Source organism: Crotalus tigris, unplaced genomic scaffold (assembly GCF_016545835.1).
Source record: "Crotalus tigris isolate CLP2741 ecotype Arizona unplaced genomic scaffold, ASM1654583v1 scf7180000023687.2574627, whole genome shotgun sequence".
Taxonomy (NCBI): domain Eukaryota; kingdom Metazoa; phylum Chordata; class Lepidosauria; order Squamata; family Viperidae; genus Crotalus; species Crotalus tigris.
The window spans coordinates 1,521,669-1,541,561 of NW_024100118.1; the positions used below are offsets into that span (position 1 = coordinate 1,521,669).

General features: G+C 37.1%; 2 protein-coding genes across 3 annotated transcripts in view; one reads left to right on the top strand and one right to left on the bottom strand.

Moving 5' to 3' along the window:
* Positions 1-684: 684 nt before the first annotated feature.
* Positions 685-18,416, bottom strand: DHFR (dihydrofolate reductase). The gene is made up of 6 exons (XM_039320796.1): positions 18,279-18,416; positions 17,278-17,327; positions 15,959-16,064; positions 12,836-12,962; positions 2,028-2,143; positions 685-1,830 (listed from the first exon to the last, which is right to left on the bottom strand). Exons 1-6 carry the CDS (start codon positions 18,362-18,364, stop codon positions 1,752-1,754), a joined length of 564 nt encoding a protein of 187 aa, XP_039176730.1. The 5' UTR covers positions 18,365-18,416; the 3' UTR covers positions 685-1,751.
* A 252-nt stretch (positions 18,417-18,668) lies between these two features.
* Positions 18,669-19,893, top strand: part of MSH3 (mutS homolog 3) — a 56,029-nt gene continuing 54,804 nt past the window's right edge. Inside the window, exon 1 of one of the 2 annotated variants that reach the window (XM_039320794.1) lies at positions 18,669-18,860. In XM_039320794.1, coding sequence (XP_039176728.1) covers positions 18,702-18,860 — 159 coding nt within the window. In that variant the 5' untranslated portion in view covers positions 18,669-18,701. The remainder of the gene's footprint in view (positions 18,861-19,893) is intronic. The other variant, XM_039320795.1, reaches the window with a different exon arrangement.

A 19,893-nucleotide genomic window follows, 5' to 3' on the forward strand; every position in this document is an offset into this window, starting at 1 on the left:
CAGAATAGTTGTAAGTGCAAATGCTGTAGTTGTTAAAGAAACCTATTTCTTGTTATGGTGCAGGTTTGCTAAAATCTGGAAGTGCAGGTTTTCAGCCAAACCATTATAAAACATAATCAGGTGACTTGTGGGATGCTGCAAATGGCAATAAAAGTACCAAGTACACAACTGTGGCTATGTGAATGAGGGCTATCATCTGAACTTTGGATCTTTTTATAAAATCTCATATTACAGGTAGGTCATAACTGGTTACTAAGCGATTGGTTGTAAGTCAAGGACTGGCAGGTGCAAGACATCATGAGCTGGGATAGGGTTCAAAAGTACTACAAGTTTATTCCATGCTACCTATACACAAGAATCTGATCTATTAATGGTCGAGGCAAATTGCGCCAGATAAGTCTCAACAGATTTTAAGGAGGGCTGGATTTAAATCTCTTTGGGGAGCATAGAGGCTCCAAACTGAAAATTTGATTCCACCCTGATCATCTCCTACAAGGATGTAATTCATAATTAAACATTTAGAATAATGACAGATTCTGTTTAATAAATCTATTATTTTTTACACCGTATCTTTGGATTGTCGTAAATAAACTAGAATTCTATGTTTAAGTTTTTGACAAGTTTCTTAAATGGAAAATGATGTGGAAAAGAAGTGCATAAACATAGTGTTTAACAAAACCATTCTGAGGTAAAAGGTAATTTATAATATATTATCACAAGAATGCTGAATACAATTTCATATACTTTTTTTTTCTGGAGAAAATTAAATTCTGTCCCAAAATTATCAGTTGCACTAATTTGATCTCATTTAAAAGAAAGTCAATTACTCATACAATTCCATCCCCAAATACTTAAATTTTAAATAACAAATAGTCAGGTTTATATTTTACTTAGTACCCCTTTCCATTCTCTAATACAAAAATTACTCTATATAATCCAACAGGTGATTATTTACATTTTTATCATTTCAGTTCTGAGAAACTCTACTTCCTAATGCATTTCAAACAGGCATAGTTATCATTTTCATATGGTACTTAGCATAGTACAATTTATTCAACCAAATTTTTATATATATAAAAATCTGGAGTATGGCATTTATAACTTTCCTGAACTTCTCATCTACAATTCCTGACATCTGTCACCATTGATACAAATAACAGCGCTACCATATTTGGAAAATTTCCAAATTATTCTTAACATAAACAGATCAAACATTTTAACATGATAAAAATGTATATAAACCAGAAAAGCAGGCATATTCAAAAAGCAGGATTTTAGAATCCACTCTTTTATTAATGGAAAATAAACATGGAATGTATTTAATAGTACAAATACTTCTGAACACGAGAGAGCTGGAATTGAACAATAGAAGAGAAAATTCTTTTATTTTGTTAATTATTAAAATTAACTGGGAAATAAATCTTACAACCTTCAGAATCATGATTTTCACTTTCTGGCCTGAAATATGTGATATGGATGCTTCTCTTCCTGATTTTCAATAGCTAAACTGAGCTAGATTTGCAAATAAACCTTTTTTTGCTTACAGCAGAAGCATTTATTCTCAGTAGAGCTCCTATAGGGGAAATGACTTTTTTTTTTTTTTTTGCACAGTAGAGTCATAGAATGGGGGAAGGATGTAGCACAAAGGGACTTTTTTTCCTTCTTGAAGAGAATACAGTGCAGGCAAAAGTCTTGATTAATTCTGCAAATAGATTTAGATCTAGGGTAATTTTGCTCGTATCAAGTAAGGTCTAGATGATATTTTCATAAACTTCAAATTTATATTGGATTCCATTCTCTTCCTGGATATCAACAGAGATACCTACATAACTTGAGAGAGAAATAATAATTTAGTGGATATTTTTAAATTGAAAGTAACATGAAATATTATTTGTATACATACTGTATTGCTAAACCAAATATATTTCTTCAAATTTTACTTCAGTAGAGATAAATCAATGAAATGTTTTATATTGCTAGTATAAATGCATAGAATTGATATAATATATTTTTTATATAATACTTACTTAGGTAGAAGTCTGTATTTTTTAAGATCAATTTCTGGAAAAAATGTATCACTTTCAAAGTCATGCATAATTCTTGTCACAAACAGTTGTTGATGGATTGGCTTCTCCATTGCTGCCTTTAAAAAGAGCAAGACATAGTGAATGAGTTTTGGTTATTTAGCAATATGAAAAATATTTGTTCCCTAAACATTAACAATATCTTGAACAGTTTTAATGTTTATTTTAAACCAGGGGTATCAAACTGCCAGCCCATGGGCCGGACGTGTCATGATGAAACTGCGTCCACCCCATTGCTGCAATGGGGAAAAAGCTGTGATATGTCACGAGTTTGACATGTCTGTTTTAAATAAAAAATAAATTTTGGAGTTAAATATCCAAAGAATAAAAATTATGAAAAGAAGTGTTCCTAAGAACACAAGAATAAACTTGCTGGAATAGGAGAATTGCCCACCCCAGCAATAGTTATGTGCAGTTGTATCTAGAAATCACAATAAGACAGAAAAAAGATCTTTTGTTTATTACCAGCTCACTAATACAAGCATTTTCTCTATATTTTGCATTATATGGCTAGGTCTTCAGAATATAAAATGTAGTTGGCTAGTTTGTAGCTTAGCATGAACATTTAGGCAAATTGGTTAATTAAGAAAACAATTAAAGAAACCATGAGTTAGCATGTAGTGCAAACATAGGCAGGATGTATATGAATATAAAGTAGAAAATATTTTCGTGACTTGGTAATATATCCTTGCAGACTGACATCCTATCAAGAATTTATTTTGTAGCATCATGTTAAAAATATTAATGTGATACAGTGGGGCAAAAAAGTATTTAGTCAGCCACCAATTGTGCAAGTTCTCCCACTTAAAAAGATGAGAGAGGCCTGTAATTGTCATCATAGGTAGACCTCAACTATGAGAGACAAAATGAGAAAACAAATCACATTGTCTGATTTGGAAAGAATGTATTTTCAAATTATGGTGGAAAATAAGTATTTGGTCAATATCAAAAGTTCATCTCAATACTTTGTTATATATCCTTTGTTGGGAATGACAGAGGTCAAACATTTTCTGTAAGTCTTCACAAGGTTGGCACACACTGTTGCTGGTATGTTGGCCCATTCCTCCATGCAGATCTCCTCTAGAGCAGTGACGTTTTGGGGCTGTCGCTGGGCAACACGGACTTTCAACTCCCTCCAAAGGTTTTCTATGGGGTTGAAATCTGGAGACTGGCTAGGCCACTCCAAGACCTTGAAATGCTTCTTATGAAGCCACTCCTTCATTGCCCGGGAGGTGTGTTTGGGATCATTGTCATGCTGAAAGACCTAGCCACGTTTCATCTTCAATGCCCTTGCTGATGGAAGGAGGTTTGCACTCAAAATCTCACGATACATGGCCCCATTCATTCTTTCCTGTACACGGATCAGTCGTCCTGGTCCCTTTGCAGAGAAACAGCCCCAAAGCATGATGTTGCCACCCCCATGCTTCACAGTAGGTATGGTGTTCTTTGGATGAACTCAGCATTCTCTCTCCTCCAAACACGACGAGTTGTATTTCTACCAAACAGTTCTACTTTGGTTTCATCTGACCATAGGACATTCTCCCAATCCTCTTCTGGATCATCCAAATGCTCTCTAGCAAACTTCAGACAAGCCCGGACATGTACTGGCTTAAGCAGGGGGACACATCTGGCACTGCAGGATCTGAGTCCCTGGCGGCGTAGTGTGTTACTGATGGTTGCCTTTGTTATGTTGATCCCAGTTCTCTGCAGATCATTCACTAGGTCCCCCTGTGTGGTTCTGGGATTTTTGCTCACCATTCTTGTGATCATGTTGACCCCACGGGGTGAGATCTTGCGTGGAGCCCCAGATCGAGGAAGATTATCAGTGATCTTGTATGTCTTCCATTTTCTAATTATTGCTCCCACAGTTGATTTCTTCACACCAAGCTGCTTGTCTATTGCAGATTCAGTCTTCCCAGCCTGGCGTAGGTTTACAATTTTGTTTCTGGTGTCCTTCGACAGCTCTTTGGTCTTCACCATAGTGGAGTTTGGAGTGTGACTGTTTGAGGTTGTGGACATGTGTCTTTTATACTGATAACAAGTTCAAACAGGTGCCATTAATACAGGTAATGAGTGGAGGACAGAGGAGCCTCTTAAAGAAGTTGTTACAGGTCTGTGAGAGCCAGAAAAATTGCTTGTTTATAGGTGACCACATACTTATTTTCCACCATAATTTGCAAATAAATTCTTTCCAAATCAGACAGTGTGATTGTCTGGATTTGTTTCCTCATTTTGTCTCTCATAGTTGAGGTCTACCTATGATGACAATTACAGGCCTCTGTCATCTTTTTAAGTGGGAGAACTTGCACAATTGGTGGCTGACTAAATACTTTTTTGCTCCACTGTATATAGAAGGGTTCCTTGGTGCTCTCTGATCTTGGTTGTTTTCTTGCAAATGTTTTATAACCAAACTAGTAACAACTTCAGTCCTAGAAAACAACCAAACCCAGAGAGTACCAAAGAACCCTCATTTCAACCCTGAGCTATAAATATTCTCCTTTATTGTGATAGAAGTAAACAACTTTGAAACAATGTGTCTTTTGATCAATGATTTTCTTTAGTTTCTAGATGCAAAGGGGAAATTGCTTGTAAAATAGCATGAAAATTAATAGATACAATCTTATCTGTTAAACTTGCTTTCCTGTTTTTCTTTCACTGAACACTTAATTTGAAGAAAATTCACTTAATGCATTATTAACTTCAGCTTTGACAAATGCCTGTTCATGCAAACCTAATCCAATATTTTAAGCATAAGCACTTACAGGGAACATGACTGCTCAAATTATGTCTTCAGGTAAAAAAGAAAAAAAACATTTTCACTGGCTACTGTTCTATCATTTACTACCTAGGAAAAAGTGTCAAATAAGATTTGCTTAGGATCATACTATTCACTAATATTCTTATTACATTCTTCTAAAACTAAGCAATACAATGACACTTTAATATATTGTGCTTGGCTGGTTTACAATAAATGCAAATCCAGAAAATTTGCTTAATTCAATAATATATACTAGGGCTATCTAACTGATAAATGCCATTAGAAATAAAAACAGTAGCAAGAATACAACTTAGTTTACATAACACAGCTGAACAAGACTCACATCTTGGTTATTTACCTCAGCTATATGTGCTACAGCTCACAATTGGTACGGACGACAAATTGAATGGTCATGTACATAGTTCTTGAAATATAAACGGCCATTCCCTTTGCACTTTGCACCCCCCCCCCATGCTGGATCAAAACCTGTGCTGGGACAATCAGGGTCAGCACTATTATGGAGAGGATTGTAGCCCTATCATTTCTGCCTGAAACAACATGCATGATTGTTGGTGGAAGAAGGAAATGACAGATTATATTGGCTTATTTTCATGGTCAATAAATTCAGTTCCCTTAAAGTTAATTGATTGATCAAGTTTTCTTGTTTACTTAAAATTATATTGGAAATGTTTTCTTTTTTAAATTTGTACTAAAGCATTTTTGTTGTTTGGGTTCACAAAGGTTTATACTACTAACTTTGGTTGTTAACTACTTGGTCCTCCAGGACTCAAGATAAAAATAAATTGCACTAGGGGTTCTTTTTTAAGACACTGCTGGTCTTGAGCTATAAGCAGGATATTACAATAGTTGGATAAAGAATCCTGGATAAGAATCCCATAGTTAGGACAGCAGAATACACTGAATTAGTTGATTTGAGATTACTTAGGTGTCTCTCAAAGATACATTCAAGAAAATTCCTTACATGAAAAGTAAGGAAAGTTGGAAGGGACCTTGGAGGTCATCTAGTCCAACAATTATGTTCTTGTGATTGGGGAAACAACCAAATTGCTAACCTCTATTTTGATAAAATGAGATTTATATGTTACAACACTTTAATATCTTTGTAATATTTTTATCAACCTTTTTTTGGGATAATCAGATGAATTTCTATACTTCAAAACTTTCCAATGATTATTATATAACGTTCATTATAGCCAAAGTATTCATTACAACAAATAGCATTTGCTATCAACTAACATATAATTTGTTACTGGGCCACCATTAACATAGCTTGAATTAATATTTCCATTATTGGAGAACCAAATTATTTCACACTATAATCATTCAGCTTATTATAAGGAGGGATAAAATATGAGAACAGCAATGGCTCCTACATACTTGATTCACATACAATAGATTATATCTACTCATATTCATTATAATTCTTATGTATAGTATAAAAGAAACAGATTACAATATGCTCTAATTTACCCCCCAAATTAATTCACAATCTGATAACATGCTATAAAACTTGCTACATTTTTCCAGATTTAAATCTCCTTTTTTCAGAACAATACTTCAAAATCTTAAACATTTCTAAAAACAGCAAATACAGAACATTCAACAACACGATTCTATCAATGAGTCATACCTTAACCTTCATAGCTATTCCAAATAACAAATCAACATATTCAAATATGTACAATATGATTATCAGTTCTGATTATACCAAAATATTAAGCTGTATATTATTTTTAATGTTTGATTCTTTACATTAAAGCATTATGCTTGTACTAGTAGAGAGATCCAAAGTCCTGATATTGCTGCACTGTTTAAGAGCAGAGATAGAGAATTTGAGACTATTTCATGACATCACTCAGCGTATTCTGTTCCTTTTGTATAACTTTATGCTTGTCAGAAAGAAAAAAAATGTATTATAGACAAAATGGTGTCATTATTCATCTTTGGTAATACTCGTACTTATTGTGTAGAGTCCTCCTATGCCCAGAGGGAGGGGGGAAATATGGATCTCTTCAGAAAAAAAATGGCTCAGCGTTGGCCTAGGGCCTAGGCATTGCAGTAACTCCCAAATTACTATGGCAGGTTTGCTTATCAGAATTCTTGTAAAGCTAGTTGCCTGCTGGTTGTTGATTAGCTTTTCCTAACTTGATAACACAAAATTCTACAATTCTAGCCAGCATGGATATTGGAGAGAATTGAGGTGGAATTGCTGTGGTTTACTATAATATCCCAGTCTTCAACATTCTTCTCTTGAAACTGAGGTCAAGGCAAAATACAACTTTTGACTCTCGTGGATGAAGAACCTGAGGTCATCAGCATTTGGGGTAAAATTTTAATCCTATGGATCTTTGCTTCTTTTGTCCAGGAGCAGGAAGATACAATTACTCCTGGATGCATTATCATACAAAACTTTTTATAGAATGGTGATATTTGTTTATATATTCAAATCTCCAATGTAATTGCTCTAAATTTATAAAAAATATTTTAGAAAAAGGATTCCTTTATTTAAGCAGAGCTATCATTATGATTTATCTATCTTGTAAATATATGACTGATTTAGTTTTGGCATACAGAGAGTTCTCATTTAACAACAATAATTGGGATGGGCATTTTCATCACTAAGTAATTGATCATAAACATATCAAATGATTGCATTGTTTAGTGACAACAATCCTGGCAATCACTATTGCTGTTGTTAATTGAGTTATGGGTCATTAAATGATGATGTCACATGAATGGGTCTTGCAACTGCCTGCTGGCTTCCCAGAAGCAAGGTCAATGGAGAAGCTAGCTGGAAGTTGCAAATCCTGAACAGCTCTCATGCAGGACAGTGAATATTAGAAGTGAGATAGTAGGGGGTTGTTGAGGAGAGTGTACGTGGTCTTGGGAGGAGTTCTGAAGTGCCACGCAAGTTAATGAGGGCTGGGGAAAGGGTGTTGTGGCGCAAATATACCAAAGAATATGCACTCTGTGATCTCATACTCTGTAGCAGAGGTCCTTGGGAGAAAAAGCGGTGGGAACAATTTGCAATTTTTCCTTCCGGCTTCCCTGTTGGCTTTGCTTGTGCAAAGTGTGAGCAAGTTGCCAAACCCCTGGATTGCGACTGAATGACTGCAATTTATTTATTTATTATTTATTTATTTTTATTTATGACACTTATATACCGCTTTAAGTGCAAGCACTCTCTAAGCGGTGTACACCTGTAAGCAATGTATATATATATTTACATTGCCCCCAACAATCTGGGTCCTCATTTTACCTACCCCGGAAGGATGGAAGGCTGAGTCAACCTTGAGCCGGTGAGATTTGAACCGCTGACCTGCTGAACACAGTCAGCTAAAGTGGCCTGCAGTACTGCACTCTAACTGCTGCGCCACCTCGGCTCAATTTAAAATTGGGTTTCATCACATAATGATTTGCTTAATGATTGCTTTGCTTAGTGATCAAAATCCCAGTTCCATTTGTGCTTGTAAGTTGAGGACTACCTATATCTTAGAACAGGGGTAGGCAACTTTGGCTCTTTTATGACTCGTGGACTTCAATTCCCAGAATTCCTGGAGCGTCAAGGACCTCTTGTAAGTGCTACTCGTTCAATGGTGTCACAACTCTGAATGGTTAACAAGTATTACCTGTAATGCAATTTGTAACATAGCTATTGCTGTTTAACACCAAGGATTCACTCCGTGTGAGAACCTAAGCCACAGAGTAAGGGCTTAGGTTAAAGAATAAGTTTTTCTTCTTAACATTTTCAAGTAATTTTGTATAAATTATTAAGAAACTATTAGTAAGTTTTTAGTGCCTTATGGATTAAAAACATCATTCTCAGTACTAATTCACATGGATAAGTGATAACAAAAGCTACATCTAGATATTGTTGGTACATAAATGCAAAAAGACAATGTTACATCTTGGTATTGACTCAAATCAATAATTACTATCATATTTGTTAAAATATATTCGTTACTATAACTATATATTTAGGTTTTTGCTTTTTTTGCTCAAATTCGTCTCCCGTAATTCCTACAGATTCCTGCATTAGGGTTCTATTCAATGTATAGTAAAGCTTAGTAAGAATGCTGTCTGCAATAAAGCAGGGAATAAACTATTTTGTCACAAATCTGTCACATGCTTGAGATTTATTACATTAATTACATGAAAATATGGACTCCTTATGTAGGAAAAGGTCTAAAGCCATACTAAACAGAAAAAGATATTTTTTGAAGGCTTAAAAAAACATTGCTTTTTAGATGTGGAGTAAAGTATTTTATTAGCAAGGGTAACAAAAGCCCTTCATTTTCCATTATTCACTAACTGATAAACTAAACATCACATCTCTTGTTCTCCTTACAAATGAGTAACACTTTGCAAATGCATTAATCAAAATGAGTCAGGTGATATTCTCTCTTGGATTATAAAATAAACTTGACTAATTATTTGCCACTGACAGCTGTTCATGGGTTTCTGCTCAGAAAAACCTGTTCAGCAGTTTTGAACCAGGTCATTTAAAACAGTGCTTTTTGTCTTTCTGCATATAAAATTTGTAAAGGCTACATAAAAAATATATGGATATTTTCACACTCACTGAAATAGGTGGTACAGTAATAAATACAATATATATATATAATGATTGTGTGTGTGTGTGTGTGTGTGTCTGTGTGTGTATATATTCAAATCATACTAAATGAAAAATCAAAATGATAATCAACATTGAAACTGTATTTACATATGCATTTTCAACCCAAATAACATTTTACAGCTAGAGTTTTAGAAATTGGTGAGATTATAATTAAACAAATGTAATTTGACTGAAAATTTCTGTTACAGGCTAACTTGGGAAAGGTTTTCCTAAACATTTTTTGCAGTTTTATTAAACAAAAAAATTTCAAAACCAAATCTCTATTGAAAATTGGATTACAGCAAACAAATGTATTCATATCCATTACCAATAGATAATAAGTATTTATAGGGCATGATAGCATTGGCACTGGAGGTGTAAATTTAAAATTGGGTTTCATCACATAATGATTTGCTTAATGATTGCATTGCTTAGTGATCAAAATTCCAGTTCCATTTGTGGTCGTAAGTTGAGGACTACCTATATCTTAGAACAGGGGTAGGCAACCTTGGCTCTTTTATGACTTGTGGACTTCAACTCCTAGAATTTCTGAGCCAGCATGGCTCAGCTTGGAAACTTCTCCCTTTTCCCTCAGCATGGCTGGCTCAGGAATTCTGGGAGTTGAAGTCCATGAATCATAAAAGAGCCAAGGTTGCCTATCTGTCTTAGAAAATAGCTTTATTTTTTAATATAATTTTAAAAATTTCTTTGGGGTTTAGTTATTTATTATTACTTATCCCAAAAGTGTTTTTTCACAAGACAACTGGACTTTGTTTTTTCCTTGAAGACATTTTGCTTCTCATCCAAGAAGCTTCCTCAACTGAAGCAGCTTCTTAGATGAGAAGTGAAATGTCTTCAAGGAAAAAACAAAGTCCAATTGTCTTTTGAAAAAATACTTTTGGGACAACCATGACATGGATGACTGAGAATCTTCATAGACATTTATTATTACGTTAAATTTATGTGCTGCCTATTTTGCTACTTTAAGGCAGCTTAAAAAGGAAGAAATGAAGCGTATAAACCTAAGTAAAATAATAGTACAATAAAATAAACAGTGAAACAGAACATGAGAATACATCAACATGGTAACAAAAAGATGGATGGGTGGAGAGTAGGGAACAGGGAGAGGAATCTGCCATCAATTCAGCAACTACCTCCAGCATCGTATTCCCTCATCTGTTCTCCAGGCCAACCAGAACCAGATCTTCAGGCTCTTAAGGAAGGATAGGAGGATGGGCACAGATCTTACTTTTAGAGCAGACATGTCAAACACAAGGCCTGGGGCCGGATGCGGCCCGCGAAGTGGTTTCATGTGGCCCACAAAGCAATCCTGGAAACAGTGAGGGCCCCCTCTGCCTTGGCCAGCTGGGAGCCAATGTACAATTTTGTGGTGGCCATCTATGCTGAAACGTATAGTTCCATAAGCCCCCCCGCATGGCCTGAGAGGAACAGCGAGGCTCCTCCAGTGGACCATGCCTTGGCACTTGCCCTGGTGCCACCCCCTTCTGCCAGAGACCCTCAGATCTATCCCACTCCTGCCCGGGCCCCCACAGACATCCTTGATGCGAACGATGTAGAGATGGCCACGCCCACCCAGTAGGCCACACCCACTCCATCCATGCCCACCCAATAGGCTGCACCCACCCTGGCCACACCCACCCGCCCCCCTGAGGGCAACCGCAATGCTGATGTGGCCCTCAATGAAATTGAGTTTGACACCCCTGCCTTAGAGGGTAAGATGTTCCAAAAGGCTTTAGTTTAGACATGAATATTTGGAAACATTTTATTGATCTCAGTGAAACTTTTAATTATGTAAGGAAAAATATATTTACAAGATATATGTAATCAATTTGAAAGAAAACCTAAAAATATTAAGGAAACATACCATGTTTTCCCAAAAATAAGACCTATCCCGAAAATAAACCCTAGCTTTATTTTTATGTGTGAGCCTAATATAAGTCCTAAAATAAACCGTATTTAAGAGCTTGCACAGCTGCTCCCCCGCCCATTCCGTCTGGTTATTCGCGGTGCCTCTGCGAGGTTAGGCAAAGCAGGTGAAGGAGGGGGTGGAACTGTCCCACACCTGCTTACTTCAGGGCCCCACAGCCAAGCCTGCCACCTTTCTTGCCTCGCAGTGGTAGCACTGACAGCCTTGTCTAGCAGGAGCCTGCGTGACCACTACTAGCCCACTTCTTCTGTGGCTGCTCACTACTGCTTGCGCTCGTTGCCTTTAGCCTCCATTTCACCAGCAGAGGCCTTCAGGAAGGGCCTCCACAGCCAAGAATGGAGCCCCAGGTTGACTGACACATCGCCCCCCCCCAGCCAGGTTGACACACGTGAGCAGCGGAGAATGGCCACAGAAGAAGTGGGCTGGCGTCAGCCACATGGGCTCTCTCTGGATGGGGCTGTCAATGCCGCCACCACTGGAAGGCCTCTGCTGGCTAAATGGAGGCCGGGGGCAATGCGTGCGTCAACCTGGGGCTCTGTTCTTGGCTGCAGAGGCCTTTCCCGAAAACCTCTGCCAGCGAAACGGAGGCTGGGGGCAATGTGTGCAAGCAGCAGCTGCAGAAGAAGTGGGACGACGATGGTCACATGGGTTCCTGCTGGAAAGGGCTGTTGGTGCCACTGCTGTGAGGCAAGACAATGGAAAAAATAAGACATCCCCTGAAAATAATGCCAAATGCCTCTTTTGGAGACAAAAAAAATAAAAATAAGACCAGGTCTCATTTTTGGGAAAACACGTTATCAATAAACTATAAACAATATTCTGAAGACACTAAATTAGTTATGAACACAATATTCAGATTTAATAGAAGTCATCATATAACAATAGTTTGTTACCAATTATGATTTTGTTATATTAAGGATATAATATTTGAAACTAATAAAGAATTTGTAATAACTAGATTACAATGACCCAAAATGAAAAAGCAAAAATGAAAAGAGTAGGCTCCTGACATCATTATATTTGATGACTTTCATGTACTTCATATAATTTAGGTAAATAACAGAATCAGTAAATAGAATTAGAATGTTTACAAAATGGAACCATTTATTGCAGGAATATTTTAATCAAATTGTAACATTGGATAAGTTGCAGCTTTAAATTATATTAATTTATTTAACTGGCATTTATGTCCTTAATAATTCAATAATGATGATTTGATTTTTTTGCATCATCATTATGAATTTTATCCAAACTGATTTAACTTTATTAAGTTGAAAAGGAAAATAATAAGAAAAAATATTCCATACATTCTATGAAACCTGAAAACTGCTATAGGACAACCAATGAATCCCAAAAAGTTAATCTCTGATTATTAGATTATTTAAAGATGTTCTGTATTTAAACCATACCTTATATACCGAACTTCCTCCAACTATCCAAACCTTGTCTACCTTTCTTTTCATCTCTGGTGTTTCAAGATGATCTAGGGCTTCTTCCAGACTTTTAGCCAAGTAATGGGCCCCTTCAGGAACATCCCTTAAAGCATAAACATATTACCAATGAAAATCCAAGAACATTGGGGGGATAGATGTATAGCAGAGTAAGTAGTTGGACTTACTGTGAAGTATCTTTCTGGCTACCAATAGATAAACCTATCAGAAAAAGATTAAGGGCAAAACTCAAACTTTATTATGTTCCATGGAGGAAACCTCTCCTTTCAGATGCTTGCACTGTATTAATTTACTTGACTGCATTTATGTCTTTTACAATTCAATATTGATGATTTGATTTTTTTGCATCATCATTATGAATTTCATCCAAACTGATTTAACTTTTATTAAGTTGAAAAGGAAGATAATGAAAAACATTCCATACATTCTATGAAACCTGAGAACTCTTATAAGATAACTAATGAATCCCAAAAAGTTATTCTCTGATTATTACATTATTAAATAGGTGAATGGAGAACGAACCTTCACCCTCATCCTACACCCAAGCTTGCCGCTATTGCAAAAGAGAAAAAACATCAGGATAAGGCTTTGTTATTGTGCTACCTAACAAGAGAGAGGACAGAGGCAGGAGTTGCAGCTCTCTTTTTGATGTTTTGGCAGTTGTTTTGATCTCTTTCAATGCACAACAAGCATTAATTCAGATAAAATAGTGGGGCTCTCATAAACAAAGGCAGCTGCTTCATGTTGTTATACTGACTCAGATAGCATATAACCAAGGCTCCTTCATGAGGCAATGGAGCCTCATCAAATATCCAGCAGGATCTGATGGCTAATAGACTATCTACTGCCTTCTTCACTACATTTAGAATTACATGTGGAGCTGGCTACCAGTCAGGTTGGCCTGGAAAAAGAGTTGGACCAATTCATAGAAGTCATGAGAATCAATATCTATGATGGCAGTAAGATTGCTTCTGAAGGCTATTTCTTGGGACAATAGAGGCTTTCTTGTACAGTTTGTGGGCACTGTGTGAACAGATTGCTAGACTACATGGGCCAAGAGGATGATCTAGTAGGACATTTCTTATGTTCTTAAATAAAAGATATTCAAATCAGCCAAATATGAATTAAGAACAACATATGGAAGTGTTGCCTATTTTTTAAAAAAACAGTGGAACTGTGGATACTTTACAAATTATCTTGACATGAGTAATATAAAAAGCAGCTTTTAGAAATAATTGATTATTGAATGCACAGTCTGTTCTTGAGAAAGAAGAATTGGCTATCTCTTATTTTTATTTCCAACATTACATAGAAGGGTTTTGGTCTTCTTTGGTAAATTTATATATTTATTTATTCTTATTTATATAACCATTCATTTCACATACATTTTCTAGACAGCTTTCAATAAAAGAGAAAATGCATCCAATTAAAAAAAAACACATAGTAGCCAAGCATAAAAAAAACAACTCTTACTAAAGTTTGCTTTATGGAAATTTTCTTCTTTTTTGCTTCTCAGATGGGCTTCATATATCTGTAAGTGCATCTGATTCATGTAAAATTTGTTCTCCTAATGAAACCAACAGAGAGCATACCCACTTTCTGGAATATTCTATTCCAGAGTTCCCCAACCTTTCCAGCTTTATGGACTGGTGGGGGGGGGGGAAGAGAGGGGCTGGTTCTGTGCAAGCAGCCAGCAAGAGCACACTCAGCTCCATTTGTGCAAGTGGGGTGCACGCATGCCCATCATTCACACAAATGGAGCACATGTGCACATGCTTGCCCGCTGCTCAAGCAAGTTGGGAATGTGTGCGAACTCACCTGCCGTTTCTGTGGTCCGGCTGTAAACAGTCTAGAGGTTGGGGATTCATGCTCTACCCTACCCATTCCCTAGATCAGTGGTTCTCAACCTTTTTAATGCTGCGACCCCCAACCGGTCGTAAGTCGAGGACTACTCAACCAGTCGTAAGTCGAGGACTATTCAACTGGTGCAGCACCGTTTGCAGAATGGGACTTTTGGCGGGCTCAGCAGGACAGAGACAGCCTGGACAATTCCTATTGGCTTTTGAAAGCCAATAGAATTAGACTCTATTCAAGAGAGTCTATTCTATTGGCTTCCAAAAGCCAATAGAGTAAAAGGGAGTAGCACAGCTAAGGAAAAGGGGAAAAAAAATGGCAGACTCCATTGTTTGGCGACCCCCGTGAAATGGTCATTCGACCCCAAATGGGGTCCCGACCCAAGGTTGAGAACCACTGCCCTAGATGATTAAGTTTTTGTTCAAATTTAAGTTAGTTAAAATACTGCTCAAGTGTGAAAATCAAGCAGTATTCAATTTTAATGTAATAGAGTTAAAACATTAAAACTTTAAAACAACAGAGTAAAATTAAACAAGCCAGTATAATCCTTCAAAATGCTTGGAAATATACATTATTTAAAATTAGACTGAATATTTTTTAGGTCTAATATGTTGTGTCTTTAGCATGAAATACATGCATTTATCTCAATCACGTATCTGCTTTCAATTTCTACTTGAATTATTGCACTTTGGCAACAGATTTAGAAGTTATAGCAAAGAGGGTGGGCACTTTGATTTGGAATAGCAAGTAACTTAGTCATACAGAAATCATTAAAGAACCTGCTGATATATTAGTGTGGGGTTTCCCCAGATTATATAAACTGTTTTTAAAAATCAAAGACATAATACATGTATTATTTTGGGGGCTAAAAACTAACCTTAATAAAATCTATATGCATTATTAATGCACTAAAATTAACATACATTTACTGGGGATGCTAACTAAAAAAGCAAAGTTCTTTGCAATCTGCTCATAAAATCAAAGATATGTGAAAATGAAATATCCATGAACATCTCACATTAAAATGAAAAGAAATTATTGCTGCTAAACAGCTCTTTGACAGAATGGCTATATGTATTTCTGAACAAGTAAATTATAGTTAATCAAATGTAATTATTACAAAGTTGGTGGTGCTATCATGTTAACATCACTCTCAACAACCAGTTTATTCATTGTAGTTAATTTTCTTAAATGGTTTTTGGAAAAAAAATCAACATTAGTACTTACTTTAGTTCTTTACTAAGTACTACATTAATTCTGTTTTTTAAAGGACGATTTTTCTCAGGGATGGAGAACCAAGTCTTCCTACCCATTATGACCACATTTTGCTTTCCTGTAAAATGCAAATATATTTAATATGATTATGTAGTGACGCCTAGTGGATATAGAGTGCTATTTTTAGTCAACCTATTTCAAGCAATATTGTTACACTTCTCAAAACTTGTAAAGCTCTTAATATCAGTGGCTCACTGCTAGCTCAGCTAGAGAAGAAAATAAAATTTGAATGGCCTTTGATGAAGGATGATTTCCATTTTTTTTTTTAAAAAAAAGGATCTTAGTTTTTCATTTCTTCTGTGTTTCCTGATAGACAGCACAAAACATTAGGAGATTTGGATTGCAAATATATCAAGAAAATGTAAAGTTCTGTATGAAATAGTCATTTTATGGCTATTCCTGGCCAATTGTTGGATTTTACATTTTTTATTGATTTTGTTATGACACTATGGTGTTCTTTGTTGTGGGGATTGTTTCCTATTGTTTCTATTGTTTTTTATTGCTGCCACAAAATCCTTCCCTGATTTGAAAATTATTTTGTTGTAAAATGGTGGAAGAGACATGTCCTTCCTCCAGTCTCTCCCAACCTTCTTTCTTTTCTGATGCATCCCAGTCCCAGAAATCTTTCTCTTCTGTTCCTTCTCTCCAGAATATAAATTGGGGCAAGTCTCTAATATCCTATTATCACATGGACTGATGAATTGATCCTTACACTAATAGGGATAGAAATGGACACACATTGCACTTAGTTGTGCAGTCCCTAGTTGAAAGACCTATATGAGAGCTACAGTAGGTGTTCCCTTATTCTCTAAGTCATTTTAAATCATTTTAAATAAATCATTCAACTAAACATTTGGAATTATGCTAACATATTTTGAAGGTTATAGTAAGGAACGACTAAGATGAAAATACAAAATGTTAAGACTGTAAATTATATTACTATGCAAAATAAATATGACATTGTTTTCTTAGTTTATTAAGGCTTTGCCACTGATTTCAGCTGAACTAAGAATGTATTTCCACAACATATAAAACATTATTCCCATTCAGCAGCCTTTGGACTTGATATAATCAATAATGTGCTTGGATCCTCAAAGCAGATTTGAGAATGTTTTGATGCAGTTTCTTTCTAAATCAGGAGTGGAGAACTATGGCCCTTTTATGACTTGTGAATTTCCAGAATTCCTGAGCCAGTTGAAGTCCACAAGTCATAAAAGGTCCATCTGCAATGACAGCCATCACCCAATCCAGGAAAAATTAGCCACTATTACCTTCTTCTTTAGTTGTCATTGTCATTTTCTGAAAATGCTTATACTCATTCCTGTAGAAAAACAAAAACACATTTTGTGATGATGTAATCTTCACGAGTACTCTCTATTATTACTCCCAAGATCTGGAAACTTAATTAAAGTAAGTTAATTGATTAAAGTTAATCAACAAACACCCTCACACACATACACCCCAGTCCAATGGAATGTTGAAATCTAAAGTCCTTTAATGTTCTTCGGTTCTGCTCTTATGTCAAGGTATCAAACCACTAAGGAATTCTTATACAGTTAATTCACACAGACCGATTTTAATTTTTACAACTATCTCTACATTGCAATTCTCTTTTTTACAATGTTCAGTTCTACTCCTTCAAACAATATATCCCGAGGGACAACATAGAACACACACGCGCGCGCGTGTGCGCGCGTGCTCCCAGTGCCCTTTATTCCACTTGCTGCATCCTGTAAGTTTGTTGTCCTAAAGGTCACTGATCTGCTGAAATATTATTTAACCCTGGGCGATTTCTGTCTGAGGGTGGGCGGGGAGACATTTTACCCCTTACTTCAAGCTTTTGCCCAGTATTGGAGTATCGAACTTTGAAAAGAAAGAGGATTTCAAAGCGCTTTCTAATTATTCGGTTGGCGGCAAAATAATGCTGTTCCTTGAAAACCGCTTAGATAAAAAGGGCCATTATGTCCCATATACCTAGCTTAGCGTAGTATTGGTTAGGGACTGGCAGAGGGAAAATGAATTCAACAATAAACTACTGTTAGAGTTCACTAAAGAAAAACTTGCGCTATCTACTAAAAAATCTGCTACCTCTAGATAAAAAACAAAAAAAACCCCGTATGATCGTATTAACTACAACCCCCAAGCTACACACTCCCATTCAGAGAGATCATTCAATGCAACTTCCAATGCAAGGCAAGCAATGCATGCTGGGAATTGTGGTTTTTTTCTTCGAGGTAAAGCGCGGGATAAAAGAAAAGAAGCAGGACTGTACCTGAGCGGAGGCCAAGGAAGCTTCCCGTCTTTTCCAATGCCCATGTTCTTGCACACAGCAACGATCGAATACAGAGACGCTACCATCGCTCTTTTTTCGCCGCAGCAACTCTGTACCGGTTAGTCCCCTTCCTCGCCAGACTTCTGAGCAAGGGAACCTGCGGAGCATGCGCAGAGAGACGCGCCTCCCGCGGAAAGAGAGCGGGTGGTCTTGGCAGCCATGACGGTGAGGTCGGTTTCGCTGACCGGCAAAGTCGGGGCGCTTCTGTGACCTAACGCCCGCGCCTCGTCCATTGCGGGAAGAAAGAGCCCGGGAAGCCGCAGGCCTACGAGTTCCCTCGGCGAACTGCTCGTCTCGTCTCAAGCAGCTCATCGCAGGCGGTGCCTACTTTCCTAATAGTTCTGCTCTTGCACGGAGTCTGCGATGCTGCCTAGGCGAAGAAGGAGGCGGCCTAACCCCGGTGACGGGTCTCGGGACCAGCCCGTATTAAGTAAATTCTTCCCGCCGGTGGCATCGTTGCAACGCAGCAGCTCCGCTGAGGAGGTGAAAAAGGAAAAGCCTGACGCCTCTGCTCAGCATACGGTGCGCCCCGGATTGTGGTGAAGGCTGCGGGGCGAGGCTGGGTGGTCGTTCAACTCCTGTAACGAGCAAGACCTTCTGGCTATTTTGTGGCCCTCTTAATGCAGCGTGATTAGGTTGGGTAATTGCGGCTGTAATTCTCTGCTCCCCCTCCCCCCCCCCGGTTCTAGCCTTAAGAACTGAGAAAATCCGCTGAGCCTGGCAGGATTGACCTCTCAAATGGTTATTAAAAGCAACCGCTGTAATAGTTGCAGAACTGCTAATCCTACTTGGAAAGCTTTTTCTTCAAAAAGCTAAATGTCTCTCTCTTTTTTTTAATATTAACTTTTGGACCTTTGCATTCTATTAGAATTCAAGAGCACCCAACAAAATTATTTTGGCCACAGCTTGATGATAAATGGAGTCAGACCAGTTGAAATATACTGAAATTTCATTATGGTAGTTAAAAAAATACCTCAAAGCAGGAGTATTAAGGGAAAACTCTGGGCCCCAAAGAAAACCACTCAGTAGAGCTAGTGATTAATAAGCACACTGCTTGCTTCCTCCCCATCACAGTCGCAGTGGGCTTAGGACACCCAAAATCTCACGTTCAGTCATTCACAGTATCCCCAAATCTCTTCTGCTCTTGTCTCATGTTAGGAGAAAATGTTCTCTTTTTCATTCAGAATATAGTTAGCTATGTGCACTGTACTTGTAGCTCCTCTTTCATGTTAGCAGCCTCCTGGGAGTCTCAGGTATAACATATTTAAGCTGAAAAAAACTGGATAAGCACTAGGATAGCAGTTTTCATATTTTTCCTTACTGCAATTTTGTTAAGAGTCAGAAACCGAGCTATAATATCCCTACTGTATTTAATTTGGCTTGTTAAACATGGAAATAAATAGCTAGGCAAGTCTAGCAGTCTCTCAAGGCAATTGCCTCTGTTGAGTGTTGCTGAATATTGCTTGTTAGAGTAAAGAGAGAGAGGACACATATTCTCCAGCCATTAAGTTAGTGCATTTTTCTAAGAAATTGATTCAAACAGATTATGTATATG